Source organism: Rattus rattus, chromosome 7, assembly GCF_011064425.1.
Source record: "Rattus rattus isolate New Zealand chromosome 7, Rrattus_CSIRO_v1, whole genome shotgun sequence".
Lineage (NCBI taxonomy): Eukaryota > Metazoa > Chordata > Mammalia > Rodentia > Muridae > Rattus > Rattus rattus.
Window position 1 is genome coordinate 90,310,997 of NC_046160.1, and position 20,127 is coordinate 90,331,123.

Genomic DNA, 20,127 nt, shown 5'->3' on the forward strand with positions numbered 1-20,127 from the left:
CCCAGTGTCTGCTAACTTGTGCTTGGCCTTAATAAAAAGTCCTCCCACCACACGTTCCCAAAAAACGCTATTAGAGATGAACAATACTATTAGCACTAAAGCTGGAGCACAGGAAAATAAACGTGGAAGTCCCAAAAGAGTTTTTATCACCTGTGCATAGATATAACCGGTCATTCATCTGCAGGGCAACTTAAGAATATATAATGTAAGCATAGAATTTTCAATGCAAAAAGAAAAATCTATGTTGGCTGTGCGCTCAGTGGCCCATACCTGGCAGGACCAGTTCCCTGCCACAGCCCAGGACTGTTGATACACAACTTACTGAAATGGATTGTGGGATATGAATCCTGGTACCCAGGCCCTCTTCTTCATGGTCTCCTGACCCAGTGAGGGAAGGGACAGGGTTATCCTCCTCTAATTGCCCCTTGGGGTGTGAGACTTTAACTGCAGTACCTAGGACTTTGTCCCCACTCCGCTTTGTTTAGTTAAACAGATCAGAAATGAAGTGGGAAGCCTCTTTCCTCACCTGTCCAGAACGAGGTCGGGAGCGAAGATGAGCTTGCCGGGGTGGTCGATGGAGCGCCACATCAGTCCCACCATTAGCACCTCCATCCAGCAGCTTTCTAAGAGCCGGACTTGGTCCAACAGGCTGAGCTCCACAAAGCCTGGGGAAACAAGGGTCCATTAAACACACCTCCCTCCCCTCAGCAACCCACTTCAATAAAGGCAGAGTGGCAAGTTATTAAGTGCCAAGGAAACCCAAACGACAGAGGGAAGGAATCAATCAGTGTCTCAGAGACCTGATTAAATGTTGGCTAAGGGAACCTGGCTGTGCAGCTGGCAGTTTCCAGCCTCCGATCCCTTCAGGACACGGACTTTTGTTTAGCATTTCTAAAGGGCCCTTGGCTCCCAGAAGGATGCTAGAAAGGACCCAAAACGCAGAGCTAAGGCGTGTTAGTTATGGCTGTGTGGTCCTCATAATTCCTGGGTCCTACTGAGGAAATCAAAGCTCACCCATCAGAGGGGCTGCATGTCTGTCCAATCCATGGCTTGGAGGATGGATGGATGGATGGATGGATGGATGGATGGATGGATGGGGACCTAGAGTCTAGATGATGATGGGGTGTGTGTGTGTGTGTGTGTGTGTGTGTGTGTGTGTGTGTGTGTGTGTGTGGTGTGTGTGTGTGTGTGTGTGTGTGTGTGTGTGTGTGTGTGTGTGTGTGTGTAAAGTAAACAGAGAGTAGTGCCTGACCCTGCAGATAGCCAAGGCTTCGACAAAAATAGTTTTTCTGCCTGTGCAACATTTCCCACGCAGAGTTGGGAGTGTTCTGGGTAGAGGTGCTGTCTCCAGGTGATTCTATCCTAAAGAACAGGGACAACATCCAAAAGCAGTTGATACTCTCATGGCATGAATTAGCCACAGAACGGGAACGAAACACGGAATCTCTAGGGGAGTGATATCTTTAGCACAAAGTGGAAGACATAGGAACTTCTATAACACACAATAATAAGAGGGAGCTGCAAAATATAAACAGAGTAGTCAAAGGCACAGCCTTTGAGTGAAATGGATTCTGCTTTTGAACATCGACTTAGTCGCTTCCTAACTAGCGATTGTGTGTGTGTCTGTGTGTGTGTGTGTGTGTTTGTATGTGTGTGTGTGTATGTATGTGTGCATGTGTGTGTATGTGTGTGCATGTGTGTATGCACTTGTGTGTGTATGTGTGTGTATGTGTGTATGTACTTGTGTGTATGCGTAAAAACTAGGAAGTAAAGCCAGGGCCTTGAACATGGTAGGTACGTGTTCCATGACCAAACTACATCCCTATCTGCCCTCCCCTGGCTGGTAATTTAATCTCTCGTCAAATCCGTTTTTCTTGTAGGAAAAAAATGGCAGTGTTCTTGCCTCCTTCTGCGAATCTCTTATAACTATCTTCCCAGTGTTCCTACAGTGTAAAGCACACATGTTCAATGCTGGCTAATGGTACTGTAATGTGCACGATGGAGAAGTGACCGGAGCATGAATGTAAAGATGGACAATTCGAAAGCTAGAGTGAGGGCTCAATCAGTGAAGTCTGCTGGGAAATATGAGGACCCGAGTTTGGTCCTCAGTAGCATGTAGCATGCACCTATAATGCCAACACTAGGGAGAAAGAGACAGAAAGGTCTCCCGGGCTCACTGGACAGCCAATCAGGGAACTCCAAACTCAGTGAGAGAGCCTGTACCAAAATATAAGGTAGCAAGCAATTGAGAAGGACACCAGTGTCAACCCCTGGCCTGTAGAAACACACACAAGTGCACACACACACACACACACACACACACACACACACACACACACACACAGAGAGAGAGAGAGAGAGAGAGAGAGAGACGCAAGTCCTTTCCAGAGCCACATGCTTGTGCTCTGCTCAGGTTGCTGACACACGTACACTTTCCAGGCTCACTCACATATGAAGACATGTGCAAATCTTCCAAAAACACTGGGCTTAAAGAAAGACTAACAGGGAGAGAGCAGGGAGAGCAGACAAAAAACCAAATAGCTTTTCATAGTAAGTAGTCTCATCTCCATTCTTCCTGGGAGATCCCACAAATGGTGCTTGGAAAACACTTGAAACACAAACTAGAGGAAAGAGCCTTGGTGTTTTTCTTCTCTGGGAAACAGCAGACAAAATGAAATAATCCAGGCAAAGGTGGAGACGCTAGACAAAACAAAGCTGGGAATCAGAAGAGCTCTGCAAATGGGGCGGGGCCAACAGAGGCCGCAAGAGACCCTGGCACCTGGGACCAGGCTCCCATAAGTCTTCATCCATCCACTCAACGATGCCAAATCTTTACAATTTGCTCATGCGGCTACTGCCCCTGCCGCACTGGATCATGGGAGCCTGGCCTGCCTTAGAATTCGAGAGAGGGAGACTCCCTGAATGTATTTTATTGGATGGTTGTAAAATAAGTGGACGACTCACCCTGAGACTTTCATCTCAAAACAAATATGGGGCCAGCGCTGTCTCGGCCAGTAAAAGTGCTTTGCTTGCAAGCCAGATGCTGTGAGTGTGGGTCCTCCGACCAATGGTGGGAGGAAAAAACTGATTTCCGAAAGCTGTCCTCTGACCCCCCTCCACACATGCACATGGTGCACAGATGCATGTGCATGCACATGTGCATAGGCACACACATGTAATAATAATAATAATTCCAAATATTCATAATAATATTTTAAAGTGCATTTCACAAAATTAACCTATTCAATATCATAGCTCAGCCTAGCCTACCGTAAACAGGCTTAGAACAGTTTGGTAAAACCATTTAGCTCAAGGCTGTTTTATAATGAAGCATCAAATAACTTAAGTGATCTCTCGAATCTTATACTGAAGGAGAAAGCAGGAATGGGTAGAAATGCCTACTTTCAACCATCATACCCACAGAGAAGAACTGTGAGCTAAACCATCATAAGTTGAGGACTAGGAGGGGATTAGGGAAATAACCACTTTACAGGATGAAAAAGTATATATTCTGCATGAACCCATATTGATAGCATGAAGATTCACTGGACCATTGAGTCATAATGCTTCAACTGCTGAGTTACTCTATCTGTATATAATACTGATTCTTTCTCTATTGGAATGACAGTTTGTAACTTCCTTCATAGCATCTGACACACCTTTTACCCTGGCACTGTGAGACTGGCTCTATCTTGTCCCAAACTGACCATGCCCTTTCTCAAAAACTGAGATGCTAACAGACAAGAGATGCGTCAACATGAAATCCACATTTCTACCTTTTAACCAGGCCCCAAGACCCTACACTTGCCAAAGTGATCCTAAGTCCAGTTCCAAAGCCTGGGTAGGTCCCTCCTTAGATTCTGTCCCAGACCACACCTGGGCATGAGAGGTAAGCAGCAGGCTTGTGTGGATGTCACCAATGTCACCGTGTGTGGAAGATGGATCTGGGAGTAAATTGTGATAAAAGCCAGATGTGGAAAGAGGTTATCTATATGTCATGCTTCCTGAATCACTCTATTTCATATAATACTTGAGAGCCTGGGAATTCTAAACAGAATCTAACCTTCCAGGACATGTCGTATCAAGGTAGGAAGGAAAACGTCACCATTATAAATTACAAATGTTGCTCAGCAGTTAAGAGCATGCACTGCTCTCACAGAGGACCCAGCTCAATTCGCAGCACCAAGGCTGAGTTCAATTCCTGGTGCCCACACTAGACAGCTCACTATTACCTGTAGCACCAGCTTCAAGGGATCTGACACCTCTAGCTTCCTCGGTCACCTGCAGTTGTGTTCATACATAGAATTAAAATAGAATGTAAAGAAACCTTATAAAGAAAGGGTTACAACCCAATCACAGAAAAACACACGTGGTATGCACTCATTGATAAGTGGATATTAGCCCAAATGCTCGAATTACCCTAGATGCACAGAACACATGAAACTCAAGAAGGATGACCAAAATGCGAATGCTTCACTCCTTCTTTAAAAGGGGAACAAGAATACCCTTGGGAGGGAATAGGGAGGCAAAGTTTAGAACAGAGACTGAAGGAACACCCATTCAGAGCCTGCCCCACATGTGGCCCATATATATACAGCCACCAAACTAGATAAGATGGATGAAGCAAAGAAGTGCAGGCCGACAAGAACTGGATGTAGATCTCTCCTGAGAGACACAGCCAGAATACAGCAAATACATAGGCGAATGCCAGCAGCAAACCACTGAACTGAGAATGGGACCCCCATTGAAGGAATCAAAGAAAGGACTGGAAGAGCTTGAAGGGGCTCGAGACCCCATATGAACACCAATGCCAACAAACCAGAGCTTCCAGGGACTAAGCCACTACCCAAAGACTACCCTGGGCTCCAACCTCATAGGTAGCAATGAATAGCCTAGTAAGAGCACCAGTGGAAGGGGAAGCCCTTGGTTCTGCCAAGGCTGGACCCCCAGTGAACATGATTGTTGGGGGGAGGGGGGGAAGGGGGGGAGGAGGGGGAGGGGAACACCCATAGAGAAGGGGAGGGGGAGAGGTTAGGGGGATGTTGGCCCAGAAACCGGAAAAGGGAAGAACAATCGAAATTAAATAAGAAATACCCAAGTTAACAAAGATGAAAAAAAAAAAAAAAAAAAGAAAGGGTTACAAAACAAAGTGTCAAAAACTATTCTATATCCAGCTGAAGTTCGCTGCCCCCGAAATGTGAGCAACAGGTCTTGGTACAAACAAATAGAATGAAGTTGGGGTGTAGAGAGTCCTACCAGGGATTTTCTTGGCCCAGCCAATCATGTGCACCAGTTCCTTGTCCGCCAGCTTAGTGAGGGACATCATCATGGAGGCCTCGGTGAAGGGCATGCTGGGACGGCTCACCAGCACATTGGGTGGTTCGGCTTCCAGGAGAGTGAGCACCAGTTGCTCTGGACTCAAGGTGCTCATCAGTAGCTCCTTCACCCGGGGTGCATGCCCACCGTTTCTCTTGGCTTTGCTCAGGCAGTGCACCTGCTCGCCAGAACTTCTCTGCCTCCGCACTATACGGTACCCACACCTCTCTCTCCTGGATCCTAGAGAAGAGAGCAGATGTCAGTCCAGTGGTTTCTCTGCCCAAACTTCCAACTCGCTGAATGGCCAGTCTAAAACAACGAGGTGTAAGTAATAGGCTAAGTGCTTGACTCGCACACACAGGGCCCCAAGTTCGACTCCCGGCCCCAGCTGTATTGACAGCAGTGACGACATCATTGATATCATCCCAGTTTATGTTTTGGAGTCTGTGGGCCATGGACAAAGATAACTACTGTCTGGGTGTATTAACAGCACGATGTGTTTGGGAACTTCTGCTCTGTTTCAAGGTTATCACTGGCTCCCGAAATCTATTTCTCTTCTAAAGTATGCTGATAGAACCCAAGTTCCAAGATAGGAAGTTAGGAATTTTCCTCAAGTAGAAAAGGAGGAAAAGTCAGGACTTTAACATTGATATTCCAGCTAGCCAATAATATATGCTAACAACATTTTTAAAACATTTATATATGTGTATATTTTTCCTTTTTATATACTTATACAAACAAATATATTTCAAATAAATTAACTGGAAAATACAAAAGAAAATTAATTTTGTCATAAATTCTTTCAGTATTTTTCTTTTATGCTTTTTAATAATTTATAAACAAAGTTAGAATCATAGTAAATACACTATTTTGTAAACTGCTTTTTATCTTATTGAAAATATGTTCCTTGGACTGGAGAGAAGGCTCTGTGAGTAACAGCACCAGCCCTATAAAGACTTCAATGACCTGAGTTCAACACTCAAAACTCAAATAAATGAAGCCTTATATGCCAGGCATAGGGACACATGCCCTTGATCCCAGCACTCAGGATGCAGAAGTGAGTAGATCACTGTGAGTTTGAGGCTAGCCTGATCTACGTAGTGAATTCCAGAACAGTCAGGATTACAAAGTAAGACTGTCCAAAAAAAAAAAAAAAAAAAAGGAGGAGGAGGAGGAAGAGAAGAAGGAGAAGAAGAGGAAGAGGAAGAGGAAGAAGAAGAAGAAGAAGAAGAAGAAGAAGAAGAAGAAGAAGAAGAAGAAGAAGAAGAAGAAGAAGCCATATATGTAGCACACATATATAATCCCAATTCTCCTACAGCAAGCTAGAAGACAGAGACATGTCCATCGTCCATGGCTCAGTGGTTAAGAGCACTGACTGCTCTTCCGGAGGTCCTGAGTTCAATTCTCAGCAACCACCAGTGGCACACAACCATCTGTAATGGGATCTGATGCCCTCTTCTTGTATGTCTGTGAAGACAGCTATACTGTACTAAAATAAATAAAATCTTAAGGGGGAAGGGGTAGGTGCTCAGAGGTCAGTTAGGCTAGAGAATGCAGTGTGCTGAAAAAGCAACAAGAGAGACTCTACCCCAACAAAATGACAAGGAAAAACTGATTCCCAAAAGTTGTCTGAACTCCATGGATGTGCTATAACACAGGCGCATATGCACACACACACACACACACACACACACACACACACACACACACAAATACACACAAAATAATAAACCAAGTTCACAGCCGGTAAAGCATTCCGTTCTATTAATCTAACACCGATTTTTAAAGTCCAGCATTGTTCTGGGCATGGTGGAACAGGCCTGGAATCACCAAGCATAGAGAATTATCACAAATCCTAGGCCAACCTGAGATACATAGTAAGTTCCAGGCCAGCCTCAACTAAAGAGTGCAGGAGACCACCCCTCAAAAAAAAAAAACAAAAGCTAAAATGTCACATGCTGATGCAAGTCTGTGATATTATAATTTATTTATTAAATATTACAGTAAAAATGCACCTCGTAGGTAGATTCAATGGCTTCTTTACAATGGATTCAAAGAAGCCGATTTGTTGAAACAAAACATATATCCATTAAAATGTTTGTGCTGATTGATAGATTGATGAAGCATCTGACTTGTTTATTTAAACTTGCTCACGTGGCTCCTGTCGTAAGAAGCTTTAATAAGGGGCTGGAGAGGTGGCTCAGTGGTTAAGGCCACTGGCTGTTATTCCATCACTACACGTGTGCAACCCAGCACTGGGAGGCAAAGACACGAGGATCCCTGAGGCCACTCAGTCTAGACAAATAGATGACCAGACTAACTCAGTGAGAAACTCTCCCAAAGCTGGAGAGCAACTGAGGAAGGTACCAGAGGCTGACCTCTGGCCTTCATACACATTTACACACGGGCATGCATATTCACCTACACGTGTGTGCACACACAAACACATATATACAGACAAAATGGAAAAATTAAAATTTGTCTTAGGTAGAGAAGCTAGGAAATAGTGATTGACTGAATGAGAATTCCGATGGTTCTATACTGCCTGCTTTCACTGACACAGCCATCTGTACGGGAGTAAAGGGACAGCACCTGACGATGCTGAGCTACTGTCCCAGTGCAGAGGTACAACCCAAACACATGTCCATTCAGCTCATGTTCTTAGATGTTTACATCACAGGATGTCCTTATATCAAGCTCTCACACCACCGCCACCCTGCAAAAGTCAGCCTAGGTGCGTGCCCTCTCATCATTTAAAAAAGTCTGACTATTCCAGCCTTAAGGGCAGGATAAGAAATAACAAAAATAGGGCTGGAGAGATGGCTCTGTGGTTAAGAGCACTGACTGCTCTTCCAGAGGTCCTGAGTTCAGTTCACAGTAACCACATGGTGGCTCACAATCATCTGTAATGGGATCTGATGCCCTCTTCTGGTGTGTCTGAAGACAGTTACAGTGTACTCATATAAATAAAATCAATAAATCTTTTTAAAAAAGAAATAACAAAAATAATTAATGTAAGAGATATAATTCATAAATCAATAAAGGGAAGTAAACAGTGCAAGATCTTGAGTGCATGTAGAATCCCTGGCCTTCATGGTTGGAAAGAAGACCCACCCATCCACCTAAGGCTAGAGAGGTCATAGATCTTAGAGGAGAACCTACAACTGCCTCAACTTACCTACAACAGAAGTCTACGCCATCCTGACTGCATTCTAAATGTCTATCCTTAGACCTGCAGATAACCATAATCCTCACCATTCATCACAGAAACTTCACTTTGCAATAGACAGAGACCATTACGGAACCCCATAGCTGATCAGAAGCAGAGACCAAGAGACCGTTGGCTGCTCAGCCCTAATGGAGGCATCTACAGCACAAATCCTGCACACAGGGTTCAGGGAACATCGCTGAAGATGAGGCAGAAAACTTGCAAGAAACAGAGGACCAAGAAATTTGCTGTGAGAATGGCTCCTAGACAGAGGTGCCATACCTATGAGACCTCAACAATATGGTCAGGTAAAGAAGACGTGAGCAAGTACAGCACCTGTAGGCATGCTGATGTGGACGGGGTATCTCGTGCACCTCCTCCCACAGACAACGAAACTCAGGCAACTAAAGCCTGCCAAGACTGGTAGAAATTGTCTTTCCCAGGGAAGAGCTGCCAGCCAACAGGTCAGCTCTGCAATCATATACATAAAAGTAACACTAAATGGACTGACCTGTGTGTGTGTGTGTGTGTGTGTCTGTCTGTCTGTCTATCTATCTTTGTGTGTCTGTGTGTGTCTATGTGTATGTGTGTGTGTCTATGTGCCTGTGTGTCTGTATATGCCTGTGTGTATGTGTCTGTCTGTGTGTGTCTGTCTGTCTGTCTGTCTATCTTTGTGTGTCTGTGTGTGTGTGTGTCTATGTGCCTGTGTGTCTATGTGCCTGTGTGTCTGTATATGCCTGTGTGTATGTGTCTGTGTGTGTTTGTGTCTGTGTGTCTGTGTGTGTGTATGTGTACAAAACAACAACAAAAAAGAGGTCATAGTTTTTATGTAATTTTTAATTTAAATTTATATGTATATACGTTTATAATTTTTTAAAGACAGTAGAGAACAACTGTGAACAGAGGATTTAGAGAAAAGCAGAAAGCTGCCATGAATAAAGGGAGGAACAGGACCTAGAGAGACAGTGCAGTGGTTAAGGACACTGGCTGCTCTTGCAGAGGACCCAGTATCAGTCCCCAGCTCCCACATGGTGACTCCCAGCCATCTGTAACTCCAGCTCCAGGGGCTCTAATGACTTCTTCTGGCCTACATGGGTACTGCATGAACATGGTACACAGACATGCATGAAGGCAAAACATATGGGCAAAATCAAAAAAGATCTTTCACATGCTTTGGCTAGGAGGAGCTCCCCAGAAGGCTCGAATTGGAAGGCTTGGTCTACAGTGGGAGGCACTGTTAGGAGGTAACTGGGCTGTGAAGACTCTGGCTTCATCAGTGGATTGATCTCTTGATGGGTTCATGATACGACTTCATTACTGGGAGGTGGGGAGGTGAGGTCTACTCAGGGGATTGTTTGTGCTTTTCCGAAATGAAAAGCTTGTGCCTGGCCCCTTGTGCCCTTCCTTGCTTCCTGGTCACCATAAAGTAAACAGCTTTCTCCACTCACTCCTCCCCCGGGAGGCACAAGCCAGCTGACCATGGACAGAAACTTCTGAGTGCATCAGCCAAAATGAAGTTTCCTCCTTTCAACTGTTCCCTGTGTCCCTGCAATGAAGCATGAACAATCCGAGGAGTCTTTCTCTCCATTTCATGCAGGGCAGAACATCCACCCACCTCTGCGCCATCCTCCAGAACATCTTATGGAATTCCAAAGAGATTAGAAAGCCTCCCCCGTTGTGTTTTGCTTCTGTTTCAGGGTCTCAGTGTGCCTTCCAAGTTGGACTAGGGGCTACGGGAATCCCGCCTTAGCCTCCCAAGCACTGAGATGATGGTGTGAATTACCATGCCTGGCCCACGGGGACAGTTCTTTACTTCTCTGTACTGAGCCTGGGGAAACCACGCTGTACACGAGTCAGAATCCATGTAAGCGCTATCCCATGAGGAGAGCTCAGGGAAGCTGGGACAGAGCACCAGACACCTTGTCGTGATTCCCACTCGTCTGCTTACTGTTCCTCTGGAAACCCAAACAGCAGATAGTCTGCTGCAGAGATAAGAAGCCCAAGGGCTGGAGAGAAGCTGGATCTGAGAGCAGTCAGCAAAGAGCGAAGAAGCAAAGGTGCTTCCTACAGACTCCAGCTCTTCCTCCCAGGAATCCTGCCCGAAGCTGGGGCTAAGACGGGCCAACATAGACATACGGTAATGCACCTGAAGACTGAGCTGGAAATCACTTCTAAATCCATACACATCTTAAACTTCTGCTCAACCTAAAACAGAAAACATCTGTTCATAAAAACTTATCAAAGGACCAAGGCCTTCTCTGTAAGCATCTCTAACAACTGGTCCAGTCTCTTTTCTACATAGATATGTAATATGCTGTCTTGGGATTTTCAGGGTCATTGTCCAAATCCAAGCAACAGGGACTGGAGAGATGGCGGTTAGGAGTTCGTGCTGATAGATTGAGTTTCCAGCGCTCACCTTAGGTGGATTGCAGCCATCTGTAACTGTAAGGAGTCACTCACACTTAGACTCATGTCTCATATATGCACATAAAATAAAATAAGTAACTCTTGAACCTGCCCTTTCTAACAAAACAAGACAGAAGATAACCTAGACAGTTCTAGGGCCATTTAAGTTCTGAATCTCACCCATTCCCAATTCGATAACCATTGTCCTTGACATTCTGTCCAAAGCTTCCAGCTAGGTTTTCCTGGAAACAGAAGTCTCTTCCTACTTGTATTTCATGCTTACATAATTTCATGATTAATTATATATTGCAACAATGATTAAAATAGGTTTGGGAAGAAGCCTACTAGTATCTAATATAAAAATGACTAAAGTGTTTGGGACAGAAATATCTTTTAGATATACATATATATTTATATCTACATTATATATATAATATCATAGATATCATAGACAGACAGACAGATTTATAGATAGATATAGATATATCTTCCAGAGAGTAACCAATGTATACTGGAGGTCACGGACATTGGAGTACGTTAGTTGGCTTTCCGCTACCATAACAAATAACTGAGACATAGTGAGCTTATGAAGAGAAAAGGTTACACTGGCTCTCAGTCTGAGAAGTTTCAAGCAGACATGATCCTTTTAACCATCTGTTGTGAGCATGTTTAACCATCTTGTGACAATGTCACAAGCCGGTATTGGGGCAGAGGGCACCACCTGCTCATCTGCCTCATGACAAAGATGCAAAAAGAGAAGGAGAAGAACCATAGCTTCCCAAACTCCCCTTGAAGGGCACACCCTTAGTGACTTAAAGACTTCTGACTCAGCCCCACCTCTCACGAGAGTAGAGGCATTGATGTCCTAATGGAGGCACCTGGGGAAGAAGTCTCTATTTAACACACGAACCTTTGGAAAGCGCTTTGGGGTAGCAAGCACAGCAAGCAGGATGTCCCAGAGAAAGTAGAGAGAATCATCTCTAACAAGCCAGAGAACATGGTTGAATTAAGAGAAGTCCTATTGGACTTCTGAATTTGGTGGGCATTCTAGTCCACTGGTCACAGAAAAAGAAAAGGACTCTCCAGGGGCAGAGGTCCTGGGGCTGGAGAGAAGAGCACTCGCCACTCTTCCAGAGACCTGAAGTCGGCTCCAAGCACCCACATTTGGTTGCTCACAGCTGCCTGTACCTCCAGTGGCCTCCTCAGATGCCCACGCACATATCCAAAACAGACATGACTTTTAAGAAATTATTTTTAAGCAGAGCTACTAAGAAAAGGTCAGGGAGAAGAGATGGACTTTTTGTTTTCAGATTTTCAAACAGAGAGAAGTTACACGTAATTACAGGCAAAACAGTGGTGGCTATCAGAAAAATAAATACGGCAAGAGCCAATGTGAATTTATGTAAATAAGAAAATGTATCCAGATGAGTTTCAAAAAGCAGCAAGCTACAGGATGGGGAGATGGCTCAGTGGTTAAAAACATGTGCTGCTCTTGCAGGAGCTGCTCTTGCAGGGGCCCAAGCTTGGCTCCCAGCACCCACAGGGGGTGGCCCACAACCACCTGTAACTCCAGTTCCAGGAGACCCAACAACTCTAGGCTCTGTAGACATCGTAGTTACATGTATACATTTATACATATAAATTTATTTAATTTAAAGAGGAAAAATTTAAAAGAAAAAATAAATACATAAAATATTTGTATGTATATAAACTTTAATCTCTAAGTTGACTAAATTATATGTGTATATTCATACAAGTATATGCAATCATGGGCAAAATCTGTGCTCTATGTGCTTTTCATAGGTCTATCATATTTCTGACATATATATATATATGTATAAATCAGAAACAAATACACACACACACACACACACACACACACACACACACACACACACACGTTTTTCCCCTAAGTCTAAAAAGCTGGTGAAGAGACAAAACTGCATCTTCCTGTCGTCATCTGAATAATCCATCATACAATCATACATTCTGCTTTCTTGTCACAAGCTTAACTGCGGACAATTACGCCAGAATGTCACCCTTGGTTTGCAGGTGGCCCTCCAGCCATTCGAGCATTTCAGTGGCTGTAAGTCCGCCAACCTACACGGAGGCCTTCCTCGTGCCCCACCACTAAGCTGTGTATGACTCTTGCCTCTAATGCACTGAAATCTCTGTCCCGTGCTTGCTCACCCCTCCCAAACTCCATTTGTACGGAACAACCGGGGCGCTTTGGTGGATGCAAATACTTAAAGATAATTCCCACGCCCTAAGTCTCCTCTCGGGCAGGCCTCGTGTCGCCGGTCCCTCAGCTTTCACAGGCACCTAGTGCAATAAAAGGGAAGCAAACACTCACCACACTTGACCATTCCTACTTCGTAACACTTGCGAAGTCGGCAGGCCTGGCAGCTTTTACGCCGGTTCTTGTCTATGGTACACTGATTCGTGGCTGGACAGATATAATCATTATGTCCTACAGCAAGGAGAAGGGTGGTTAATGAAACATTAGGTTGATAACACGATGTAGCCGAGAGACAGGGGACAGATACAGACAAAGGCGCCAAAGTGAAGAGGATATTTGAGTACCTTTTGGTACTAAGGATTAAACCCAAGGCCTCATGCTATGCAAAGTGCACGCTAGGCAAGTCCCTCCCACTGAGCTATAAGCCCAGCTTCTTTGGTGTATTTAGAAAGAGGGGGGATGTATGTCTCTCTCTCTCTCTCTCTCTCTCTCTCTCTCTCTCTCTCTCTGTCTCTGTGTGTGTGTGTGTGTGTGTGTGTGTGTGTGTGTGTGTGTGTGTGTGTGTGTGTGTGTGTGTGTGTGTGTGTGATATATGTGCAGGGCCCTATGGAGCCAGACAGGGTATTAGAGTTACAGGAACAAGAGTTACAGAGGGTGGTGTGTTGCCTGACATGGATGTTGGGAAGCAAACCTGGATCCTCTGGAAGACCAGGGTGCACGCTTAACCGAGTTCCAAGTCATCTTTCTGGGCCCTTATTTCTTAATTGCACTGCAGTAATAAACAAAACAGTCTGCATTTCTCCTGTGCTGTCAGTAATGACCAGATTTTCATATCAGCAGTGAGTGAAACTCATAACTGAGAAAATCATAAAAGAGAGGAAGGAAGAAAGGAAGAAAGGAAAGGGAGAAGGGAAGAAAGAAACTGCCAAAGGACACATTGGAAAAGGGGCAATTTATAGAAAACCGGGATTCTAAAGCTGATGGCGTAACTCAGGTGAAGAGAGCCCGCCGAGCACGCCTGAGACCTGGAGTTCAACCCCCATTGCTGCATAAACGGGGCACGGCTGCGCAGCCCCATAGCCAGTACTTCAGAGATAAAGACAGGAAAATCAGCTTAAGGTCATCCTCAGCTATATGCAGACTTAGTGGCCAGCCTGGACTAAGGAAGAGTGTCCCAGAAAGAAAAGAAAGAGACACAGAGTCAAAGGCAGACAGAGAAACAGGCAGAGAGACGGAGAAGTGAGATTCCATTAACAGAAAAAGTGCAGTGACAGCGCAGAGATGCATGCATTTGTGGTAAGCCATAGCAAGGAAGGTAAAAGCTACAAGCATCTGACTCTGGAGGGAAGGGAGGAGCTGTGACTGCATAGCCTGGCCACAGGGGCTGGGAGGCAGATTCAGCACTGCCTGAACTCTGGCTATGCAAGCATTTCCTTTCCCATCCTTTATATTAGTCACAGAATTTTACATATATGACAGCACACACCGAAAAGATCATTTAAAAACCAATTCCAACTGTGTAACATACAAATATCATTCAGCTTTTAAAAGTATGTGAAATACGATGTTTTTCAAGCTTTTTTTTTTTTAATTATTATTATTACACTCAAACTATGGTGTTTGTTGGTTTGTTTTGGTTGGTTGGTTGGTTGGTTGGTTGGTTGGTTTTCAAGACAGGGTTTCTCTGTGTAGCCTAGGCTGTCCTAGGCTTGCTCTGCACACCAGGCCTCAAACTCAGAGTTGTACCTGCCTCTGCCTCCCAAGTGCTGGAATTAAGGCCTGGGCTGCTACTACCCACCCTATACTTAATTTCTTATTGCAAAAGATAACTTCTGTCAGCTGGGGAAACAGCTCAACAGTTAAAAGCACTGAATGTTCTTACAGAGGATCCAATTCCCAGCACTTACACGGAGGCCCTCAACCTTCTGTAACTCTGGTTCCAGGGGATCCAATGCTCACTTCTGGTCTCTGAGGGAATCATGTCAAGACATACATGCAAACAAAACACTCCTGGACATGCAATAAAAAGTATTTTTAAAAAACTTTTTTAAAAGATAGTTTCTTGGAGGGGAGCAAAAATGTGAGCTTCTTGGGGGCTGGGCAATGGCTTGGCTCAGTGAGTAAAATATTTTCTGCACAAACATGAGGGCCCATGTGATTCCCAAGTAAAAGCTAACTGTGGCAGCAGTGTGTGCTTGTGACCCCCATGGCAAGGTCAAACCAAAGCAAGAAAGGTAAGAGGCAGCAGCATCTTAGCTCTTTATTTTATCCACAGAATTGTACATATTTGTTAGCACACAGCAAAAGGCATACCTTAAAAACTAACTCCAACTACATACATACATACATACATACATACATACATACATACATACAGCATTTAGCTTAAAGTATAGTGGGGAAGGGTAGGTCTGAAGGAGGTGGATACCTAAACACTGGCTGGCTAGTCTCACTAATCAGGAGGCCCCAGGTTCAGAGAAGAAACTGTCTCAAAAATTATGGTGGACAGCAACAGAAGACATCATCCAATGTTGACCTCTGACTTCCACACATGTGCACATACACCCATCAAAAATAAACCCACACAACATCTCTAATATGGCCTCATGTTACATATATACACAGAGAGAAATGGGAACATGGATGAATGTATGTCTATGAACATATGCCCATATATGGATATATACACAAATCTAATCTCTAACTCTGTCTCCCAAGAGGACCTGGTTCAGGAACATTCCATGAGCAGTGAGAAAGGAATGCTTATATCTTTTATTATTATCATTTTCCAGTAAGGGAAGGAGGATTCCATGAAAAACAGCTTATTTCAGAACTAGGGCAGGTAACACACAGAAGGCACCTGAAACATTTTGTGCCAAGAAAAGCAATCCCCAAAGAATTACAGGAACATATTGAAAAGGCAGGAAGAGTTGGCTTAAGGACAGCTCCTTGCCAGATCTGAGATAATGACAGTAACCTAATGCAGAAAGTTATACTGATACAAATTAATTCATTGACTTAATGAAGAATATGATATTTGCTTAGGCTCAAAAGGTGTCCAATGAAAGATTCCTTATAAAAGTGGGGGGAAGAGTAATTTTGCAGAATGGATGCCTAGCAGCTTAATCAAGTAATCAAAATGAACCCACTAGTAACAGAACAAATTGAAATCACACACCACATGAAAAGGGCTAACGAGAACACACCAGCATGACTGGGCTGTCCATCTGATAACGCAAGCAGAGTCTAATGGTGGAAGATCAGACAAAGCCAAAGGGAGGGGCATTAGTTATGCAAGATGGCGGCTTCAGTCTTCCAAAGTATTGTGATGATGGAAATAACACAAGCGCTGGGGGACAGAGACTAAACATAGAACACCTAAACATACGGTCAGTTCCTGATCTTGAGCCTTGTGCTAGAGAGGGCATCAGCAAAACTCTAAGTCCAAGCCTTCGGGGGCGGTAACACGTGGTGCTAGCATCCCAGATTGGATGGTAGTGGTGGAGACAGAAAACATGGGTTAAAGTATTCTGGGTGGTAAAGTATGTTGACGTCACTTCCCTAAACAGTCTTGGGTAAAATGTTCTTTATACTACACATAAATACTTTAAGCTTAAATTCATTTTTAAGTTTAAAATTCACTAAGAACAAATATTTTGGTACCACATGTGTAGAGCACAGTTGTTATCCCAGTGCTCGGGAGGCTGAAGTAGAAGGACTTCAGGGAGGCTGAAGTAGAAGGACTTCAATACCAGCCTGGCTGCACAGCAGGGAGACGCTAAAGCACAAACAAGTAATGTTCCCGCTGGTTTTCATCCATTCATCCTTCCTTCCTTCCTTCCTTCCTTCCTTCCTTCCTTCCTTCCTTTCATTCTTTTTATCTGTGTAGTCTTGACTGTCCTGAAACTTGCTCTGTAGAGCAGCCTGGCATCGAACTCACAGAGATCCACCTGTCTCTGCCTCCTGGATGCTGAAATTAAAGGCATTCACCACCACTCCACCACTGCTTGCTTCCTCTGACTTTCTTAAAAAAAAAAAAATATATATATATATATATATATATATATCACTCAATTACTATAGCTCAAGGTCTTCCTCACTCGTTTGAGTTGTGGATAGAGTTCGTGCCTTGTTGTAGTAGAGTACTCTTGCTGTCCATTGACTACACACTGCCCTGAGCTCCTGTGGACATGTGTAATTCATCACATAGTTCACAGTGATGTCTGCTTTGTACCAGGCCAGGGAGAATGCATTTGTGATTTCAAATTTCTCTCTAATCTGTGTGATAGTCTTAACTTTTTACATATAAGCCAGGCATAATGATGCACACCTTTAATACCAGCACCCCAGAGGTGGATCTCTGTGAGTTCAAAGCCACAAAGCTATCTCAAAAAACAGATAGATAGATAGATAGATAGATAGATAGATAGATAGATAGATGATAGATAGATGATAGATATAGATGGATGATAGATAGATGATAGATAGATAGATAGAGAGAGAGAGATAGAGAGAGAGAGAGAGATAGAGAGATAGAGATAGAGAGATAGATAGATAGATGATAGATAGATAGATAGAATTTATGTGTTTGTGTGAATGTCTACAAGTATGTGTGTGTACAACATGTGTTCCAATGCCCGTAGAGGCAAGAAGAAGGTACAGACACCCTGGAAATGAAGTTATGGACACTTGTGAGCTGCCATGTGGTTGCTAGGAATTGAACCCAGGTCCTCTGCAAGAGCAGCCAGTGCTCTTATATATAAATGTAACAATGATAAAAAAAAAAAAAAAAAAAGGCTATGAATTTGAATGAGAACAAGGAGGCGCATGGGAGGGGTTGATGAGAGGAAAGGGAAATGATGTAATTATAATCTCAAAAACAATTAAAAAATAGGTAAGAAGATATTTTTACCTTTAAAAAAAATCAGAAGGTTCAATATGAACAAAAGAACTGAAGGGGATGCAACCCCATTGGAAGACCAACGGTGTCAACTAACCTGAATGGCTGAGAGCTCCCAGGGACTGAGCCAACATCCAGAGAGCATACAGTGAACCAGGGCTTCGTGCATACTAGACACTAGCAACAGAGCTATCCCCAGCCTAGGGAAGCAGTGTGACAGAAACAGGATGGAACTTTCTGATAACATTCACATCTTTAATATGTCACCGGTTACATGACATAGTTTCAAAAACTTAGAAGCATAAGTGATTTGGATAGGGACATTTTACTGTACATAAGTTACACTTCAAACTAAAGCCCTACACTGTTTTCCCCCCGGGAAGCCAGGCTGTGTGCGGGAGCTCAGACTAGCCTGGAGCCCTTTGTAACTGCGCTATCTATGTCTGCAGCCCAGCTCCCATATTTTAAATCAGCAAGAGAAAAAAAAGAAAGGTTTTAATCAATAAAATATAGGAAAAAATTTATTTTAAAGATAAGCACATTGATTCTTATGCTAGTCAATATACCAAAATTCTCTCTTTCAATTAAATAATATCATGTAAAAGTCAGCCATTATAAATTAAATACAAGTTGATATAGTTCCCCAATGTCAAAAGACCTAAGTTTAAAAATTACATTTGCAAAGTTGATAGGATTTAACCATGTAGTGATTAGATATTTCTGCATGCCGACTTGGGAGATAGATGCTGGAAGAGTTTAATGCTACAGAGAGAGTTCAAGGTCAAGTTAAACAGCTTTGCAAGGCCCTGTCTTACAAAAAATAAAAATAAAAAGATAGTCTCAATGCTATCCATACTTTGGTAAAAAAAACAAAACCATCAGGGAACTGGGGTGTGGCTCCTTCGTTAGAGTCCCTGTCTAGGATACAAAGCCCTGGGATCCATCCACACAAACCCATACACTCCTATAATCACAACACTCTAGGATACAAAGCCCTGGGATCCATCCACATAAACCCATACACTCCTATAATCACAACACTCGAGAAGTGGTCCTTGGAGGATCAGAAGTTCAAGGTCACGAGTTCAAAGTCAGCCTGGGCTCCAGGAGACCCTGCCTCAAAACAAAACAAACACCAAAACTCATTCACAGTTCACTTTAGAAAAGATATTTTCTATGCCTTTCTGAAAAATAATTGAAAGAAACTTACCAAGAATTTTAAACGTTAAGCCAATTGTGATGGCTCACATGTGTAATCTAGGCACTTGGGAGCTGGAAACAGGGGGTTTGGGTGGTTCAAGGCCAGGCACAAATTTGAGGACAGCTTGGGTTTTATGAGATGCTCACCAAAAAGGGAAAAGGAGTGGAGACAGTGGGTGGAAACTTTAGACGTTAACATGATATTCAGACCTTACCATTTGGAGACTACATACAGAGGAAAACGTTTTCCCAGTGTTTTATAAACAAATGTAAATCTTAGCATTATTTGAAACAATAAAAATAACCGATAATATCTTCAACAGTAAAGACAAAGCAATTAATCTATAAGGCTGCATGGTAAGGACTGTGAGAAAGACTTTGGGACCTTCAACAACAGGAAATGCCTGGCAGCGCATGATGTAAGGAAGAACACAGGCCTGGAGGGATGGCTCTGTCAGTAAAGTGTAAGGACAAGCTTAAGGTGGCTTAGTCACACAGCATGAGAGACTCAAGTCTGATCACCACACGTACAGAATATGAATCTCTACACACGGCATAAGCCCAATGCTTTTTTACAAATTCATCATTCAAGAAACAATTTTGCACCGGCAACGGACAAAATAGAATACACTGTGTCGTCTTCCTGTGTCACACAGTCTAATGCACAGTTCCACTAATATTTGTTGAAAGCATTTCAAAAGGAAACAGGATGAAAGAAATAAGCTTTTAAAAATAAGTCGTGCCCTAATCTAGACCGAAGTGATCGGAACCCCTGTCCTTGATCCCTTCTCTGGGCTCCACAGCCGAGGAGGGAAATGATAGCACTTGTGTCTTATGGCGCCTCTCTGTGTGGAGAGA

The 20,127-nt window shown here is 43.6% G+C and overlaps 1 protein-coding gene across 5 annotated transcripts in view; it reads right to left on the reverse strand.

Annotated features, from left to right (window-relative positions):
- Esr2 (estrogen receptor 2) overlaps positions 1-20,127 on the reverse strand; it is a 51,179-nt gene that overhangs the window by 16,395 nt on the left and 14,657 nt on the right. For 2 of the 5 annotated variants that reach the window (XM_032908759.1, XM_032908758.1), the window contains exons 4-6: positions 13,284-13,400; positions 5,257-5,556; positions 527-665 (exon numbers count right to left, since the gene is read on the reverse strand). In XM_032908759.1, the coding sequence (XP_032764650.1) occupies positions 527-665; positions 5,257-5,556; positions 13,284-13,400 (556 nt within the window). The remainder of the gene's footprint in view (positions 1-526; positions 666-5,256; positions 5,557-13,283; positions 13,401-20,127) is intronic. The other 3 variants (XM_032908761.1, XM_032908760.1, XM_032908762.1) reach the window with 2 other exon arrangements.